A 6,747-nucleotide genomic window follows, 5' to 3' on the forward strand; every position below is an offset into this window, starting at 1 on the left:
CGGCACCCATTCACTGCAGATGATCCATTGGTGAGCAAGTGATATGATCCTAAATTTCATCTACATCTTTTGCATTTTTTTTTTTAGCAAATTTCATGTTTGGTTGAACTATTCCTTTAAACCTTGATTACAGTGAATCTCACAATGTAAATAAATCTTAACAGTCCAAAAATATGTTTCTTTCTTTTGATTTCGGGATGAAATATAACCTAGAAATGTTATCAATGTGAATGTTATATTACCAGCAGTCTTACCTTCCTTGTGCCAGGGCAAGTACCATGGGCAGGCCACACTCACTGTAGTATTGGGCAGTGCATCCGGCCAGCAGGCATACTTATCAAATGTTCTGTTGCACACAATACCTAGAAAAACAACCATTAATGTTAAAGTCTCCTCTGCTCTGTTTGCAGTGCTGGACAGGATCAGTATGTGACATGACCCCTAATCAGAGGTCTCAGCAGTGTTTTCCAACATGCATCCCTTAACAGCACTGTGCACTTTCATCATGGCTGTCGACAGAGTCTATGAAAGACCTCTACTGAACTTACACATGGCTGTGACTGCGACTCCAGCCATTACTTGTGGAAGGATGCTGAACAACTCACCTGGCATCGGTGGTTCTCTGCTAATATTTAGAAAACATTCATCTCGGTACATCATCCATCTTGCCATCAAAGTTTTGAGGGATGCAGCAGATGACACCTGCAAGAGCCAATTAGTAAGACCGCATGAAAAGGTTAAATTAATTAAGTATTATAATTCAATTTCTTTAAAACACAAAATAAGTTAGCTAGAACAATGTGAAGGCTGGTCTTTCCCAAGTAAATAGTGACTAAAATACATTATATAAGCCTCATACTGAGGTGAACATCCCATTACAAACAACAAAGCAGTGTGTTGCGTCACTTACCTTGGGTGTAGATGGAGTATTGAAATCTAACCATAAAATACAGCGACTGCAGAACTTCTGCAAGCTGGGCTTTATTAATGAACCTCTGTGATGTTCTTGTTTTTCTTTTTTATCACATAAATATGCTTAATTAATGGCTAATCTAATTTTCAGTGAGTTGCATAATGCTCCGACTCTAAGCCAACTCGAAAAAGAGCTGAGCGGTGCGTGTGTGGCATTTCTATTTGTTCTCAGCTTTATTTATATATATTTATCTGGCTTGATGTTTATATATATATACACACACACACACACACCCACACACACACACACACACACACACACAAACAAACTCTTTTATGATTGTTTCTTAAACACACTTTTAAAAAGTGCACTTTGTAAAAATGGCAAATTAAACATTTTACTTTTAAGTTCATTTTAAATCAGTAGGCTATGTATTCATTGTCTTTAGTGATACACTTATTTTGATGTGTTGACATCAATTTGACTAAAAAACATTTAAAGTGCTTGTGTTTATTATGTAATTAAATAGATGATATACATACAAAATATTTAAATAGATGATAAACAAGTTTCAATATAAATGACAATTATTACCATAAATGCTAGTGAGTACATTCGTCAGACTCAGCACACTTTAACCATGTTTTAAAGACAACAGATATAATTATGAAATGAAATGAAATGTTAAGATGTACTTCAGTCTTGCTTAAGTGAGTCAATAAAGAACTCTAAAGTTCAACTTACATTTAAAATAATTTAAAACTATAATGCATTTTCATTTAATTGCAAATAACATTTAGCTCACACTTAAGTACATTATTTTAAAGTACATTACTTCCATAAAAAGTACTCGTCTTAAAAGTATACTAAAGTATAAAGTACATAAAGCAGGGCCTATCAAGCCCCTGTTAGGGAGACAGTAGGGTGAGCAGATGTCCAGATAAAATCAGGGCAGTCCCTATTATACGAGCCATGGCCCACGTCTTGATGGAGTTACAGAGCACCATTTGTCCAGATAATTCATTTTTGGCTTTGGTCTGATTGCTATAAATAAATGATTGAAACTGATATTGGTAACAGTAAGTATTATATAAAGAAGTACAACCGCTGCTTCCTCTTCAGAATATCGAGAGGTAAGTAACAAAAATGAGCACATGTGTAATTGTGCTGATTTTTTCACAAACATCTGGTCACCTTAATAGAGAGTGACAGAAACAGAGAGGAAGGGGAATAAGCTCTGACCTGGGTGCAGGAGGAGAAACAGAGCAGGGTCAGAAGGAGGAATACTTGTGACATCCCTTAGTCCTGCTGCTGCTGCTGCTGGCACTGGGAGGGGAGCCGGGGGTCCACACCGATATGCTCACCTCATAGGAAGGCTTCAGCTATCACCACACAGCCTAAAGCATAGATGGAAAGAGTCAAAGAGTTCAACGCATTATCAAACACCAAATGCACAATATACCCTCAAATAAAGCTGAACGTTATGGTAATACGTATCATGTAATCGGTGACATACATGGTAGAAATGTAATTTATATAATTGTATATTCCAGTTGCTATTTTAAAAATATCTCACAAAGCAGAAAACTAAATCATACACTACCATTGAAAAGTTTGGGGATATTAAGATTGGTAACACTTTATTTTAAGGTGTCCTTGTTACACGTTTCATGTAGTTACTATTATAATAACAATAAATTATGCATAATTACAGTAACCCAAAGCCAAACCCTAATCATAATCCTAACCATATAGAAAGTACATGTAGTTACTTAATATTACTCAGTACTTAAATGTATAATTACACTGTAACAAGGACACCTTAAAATAAAGTGTAACTAAGATTTTTCATGTTTCATATTTTTGTTTCTCATGCTCACCAAGGCTGCATTTATTTGATCAAAAATACAGTAAAAAACAGTCATATTGTACAGTAATAATTTGCTGCTCAAGAAACATTTATTATTATTGTTGTTGTTGTTATTATTGTTAAAAATTAAAAAAATAAAATAAATAAAATAAAATAAAAAAAGTGCTTCAGTCTTCCCCACCCCCTCCCCAGGATTCTTTGATGAAAGAAACTTCAAATCTCAAACATTATTAATTTGAAAAAAAAAAAAAAAAACTATTAATGTTTTTACTGTCACCTTTAACTGGTCCTAGATTAATTAAAATGTTCCTATTAACTTCTTTCAAAAAGACAGCAGAAAAAAAAAAAAAAAACTATTAATGTTTTTACTGTCACCTTTAACTGGTCCTAGATTAATTAAAATGTTCCTATTAACTTCTTTCAAAAAGACAGCAGACAGCTTCATAAAAGCGATTTAATATTGACACATTGTTACTATATTGGTTTATACAGTTGTTTATGGTTGCCAAATAATGTCACAACTTTGAACTTTTAGAAATCAAAAGCTATTTTAAAGTCTTTGTTCTGTAATTACAACAGTGATACATTTACGACAGTCAGTTCCACTCACTTTACTGTAGGGGCTCCAAAGTCCCAAAATTCACAAAAATGGAGCGTAGCGTTAGTTCTGGCAGGTCACGTTAGTCTAGCTCGCATCAGCTGACACTCAGCTGATCCACGTCTACCTATAGGAATACGATGCCAATCATAATTCCCTTGTAAGGTCCCTTCAGTCATTATTCAGCAGCTATCGCTTTGCTCAGGAGCTAATCACCCACCTCCATCCCCAACTCCTCCTCTCGTCCAGTCAGGACTTGGCATTGGATATTTCTTCTTGAGTCAGACCACTGAATTATGTTGATATATAAAATAATCACTTAGAACATTGATGATATCTGCTACATTAATCATTAATGTTGGTTGCCCAGAACAGAACCATACCCCCAACCTAAAATGTATGTTAATTGTAAATTATCTTTGACGATAGTGGTCCTGACAGAACTACATGCTTTTGCTTTGTTACAAATATAAAAAAGTAAATATAAATGAAAAATTATGAACTATTAAAAATAGGCATTACTGCATCATTATACAATGCATAAAATATTTTTGGCTAAATTTTAGGCAATGGATATATACAGTTAGCATAATATAACCTCGTAACATGACTGTATTTTGGTCACAATCCCCACCTCTACTCCCAAAACAAGACAGAGAACTGGAATGCCCCCGATGTTGTTTTTTTCCACTGATTAAAGCTGCAAACATCATGTCGAGTAATAAGGCAAGCAGTGTGAGCCTCATTGGCTCCCTAAACTCATTTCACTGTTTGCTGAATGTGAACAATCAGGATAGCATACAAGAACAAAGAATGTTTGCAGTGCAATTAAGACTTGGACTACTGATCTACAGTATAAAAACAACACGTTCATCATCCTACTTTTCTGCAGAATCCTCTGGGCAAAGGAAGGTCACAGACTGTTGACCATGTCGTTGTCTTTGCTACAAGCTCTTGCTTGCGTGATGAAGCAGATATCAGCGGACAGGATACACTAGCCCTTACAACACATCCAGCTCAATTACTCACATGGTTTAGAGAGAGATGTTAGAACAGAACATGAAGGTAACAGATATGATCACAGTACAGATACAAACTAAATCCTAGAAGGTAGCCTACATAGGTTGCATATTAAAAATGAACTTTTGTCATAATTTACTCACCCTCATGTTGTTCTAAACCTGAATGAATTTCTTGCTTCTGTGGAACATAAAAGAAGATTTTCTGAACAATGTTGGTAACCAAACGGTTTTGATGACCATTGACTTCCATTGTATGGATATAAAAGACATTGAGAAAGTTCTCAAAATATCTTTTATGTTCCACAGAAAAAGAAAGTCATAGGTTTGGAACGACATGAGGGTGAGAAAATGATGACAGAATTTCCCTTTTTTAAACCTCTAATTTATCATAGGCAAGATAACTTGTAGGATGCAGTCCCATAATGGATTGCAACAAGCTCAGTTTAAAAATGGGATGAATTTGGATTTCGGAATAATATTCTACCATACAACTCTAATCGACAGCTTAATGTTTGCCATTAAACATTCTTTCTTGATTGATCTATTTTCAGAATTTATAAGGAGAAAATGTGTTGTTTTATAAGAAAAGTCATAGACAACTTTGTGACAGGTATAGCATTCAGTTTATAACACTTCTCATTCATTTCTGTGACATTTCTACCACAACTATTATTTCATACATTTGAAAGGAAGTCAGTGATGTGTTATTGGTTATCAAATAACACATGATCCAAATTGTTGCATACATGCAGGTTCTGTTTCAACTAATATGCTGCCTATGAAGTAAGCAGCAAGGTAGCTCACTAGGCATCCATGTTTTGGCATCAGGGTTGGAAGGGTTACTTTTAAACTGTATTCCGTTACAGTTACAAATTACTTCATTAAAAAAGTATTCAGTAACGTAATCCAAGTACCACAGTATAAAAGTAATGTAATCTGATTACTTTTGGATTACTTCAAGTTACATATGTAAATAAGTCAAAAAACAATATCTAAGTACTTTTATTTAACTATGACTTTAAAATTAAAACTAGTAAAAACTATTTGAAAATATAAAAAATCGTGTCGTTTCACCATCTAGATATTACAGCAAGTATATTTACATAAAAGGCTATGCAGACATCTAGTGGCTATACAGTTTAGTATTAGTTTTATTGTTATTATTATTTATTTATTTATTTAACATGTACACGTAAAAATAAATATAGTTTATATACAACATTAAAAAATGTACACCATATACATATTAGTCTATTTTAAAATAAGCTTACATGTCGAAATGCATGTGAAATGCTATGATCTTTCTTTATTTCATTGACTGATCCGGGGTGTGGGGACTCCCATGTTAATTTCTACATTTTCCGCTAGAAAACTTACAACTGCAGTCATGCACACCATGGAATTTTAAATCACTAACAAACACTTTAGCTAACATGATTATTTTCATGCTAGTCGTACCTGCAAATGTTCAAGTTGGTTGAGTAACCTTTGTTAAAGCAAGAGTCTTCATGCAGCTTACGCTGTACAACTATGTTATTTCCTTTATCCTCTTTGAAAACAAAATAACTGTGAAATTTGCAGACATGAAAAAGGAAGCATCGTAATTAATTAACTGTAGCAGCGTCTCATCCCGCGTTTGAGGAGAATAATTTTAAACGGGTGTTATTTGCGCACGCACCAGCAGGCGGCTCACGTGAGTCAACATGTGTGTCAACAGAACCAGGAACTGAAGAAGCAGCGCTAAGTATATCGTTAGTATGTAAAAATACAAATTTATTTAATTTTAAATGAAACAAATGTAATTCTGATAGTATTCCCACTTTTTACAAAATGTAACTGTTATCTGAATAGTTTCTTTTTTGATGTAACTATAACGGACAGTGTTGGGCAGTAACACATTACTTAGTAACGCGTTACTGTAATTTGATTACTTTTTTAGTAACGGAGTAATTTAACGCATTATAATTTTCAAAATAGTAATTAGAGTATAGTTACAAGCCGAGGTCTCTATACGTTACTGCTGCGTTACATTGCTGACAGAATGCAGTGTTTTATAATCTAGAGATTGTAAAAAGGATGTAGCTCACGCACTGTCGAGTCAAGTGCCAGTGGATTAGAGACCTGCTCCCGCGAGACCCGACGCAACAGAGTGCCACGCGGGACAAGATGGGCGAGTGCTGGTGCGAGCGGGTAGACACTTGTGTGTGTGTGAGGGATGCAGGAGAATACAATGATTCACGGGACTCCCGCAAAATAGAAATATCTAAACATAAAATATCTAAAACAAATAAATTGTTATTCATCTATTGCACAAAAGCAACATGAACTAATATAAAATATAAAC

General features: G+C 34.6%; 1 protein-coding gene across 2 annotated transcripts in view; it reads right to left on the reverse strand.

The window, feature by feature from the left end:
• Positions 1-6,747, reverse strand: part of LOC107661833 (glucagon receptor-like) — an 84,759-nt gene that overhangs the window by 25,053 nt on the left and 52,959 nt on the right. For both annotated transcript variants that reach the window (XM_016451607.1, XM_016451606.1), the window contains exons 2-4: positions 2,156-2,310; positions 606-702; positions 255-362 (exon numbers count right to left, since the gene is read on the reverse strand). In XM_016451607.1, the coding sequence (XP_016307093.1) occupies positions 255-362; positions 606-702; positions 2,156-2,209 (259 nt within the window). In that variant the 5' untranslated portion in view covers positions 2,210-2,310. The remainder of the gene's footprint in view (positions 1-254; positions 363-605; positions 703-2,155; positions 2,311-6,747) is intronic.

The sequence above is a fragment of the Sinocyclocheilus anshuiensis genome, unplaced genomic scaffold, assembly GCF_001515605.1.
Source record: "Sinocyclocheilus anshuiensis isolate Anshui unplaced genomic scaffold, SAMN03320099.WGS_v1.1 scaffold47, whole genome shotgun sequence".
Lineage (NCBI taxonomy): Eukaryota > Metazoa > Chordata > Actinopteri > Cypriniformes > Cyprinidae > Sinocyclocheilus > Sinocyclocheilus anshuiensis.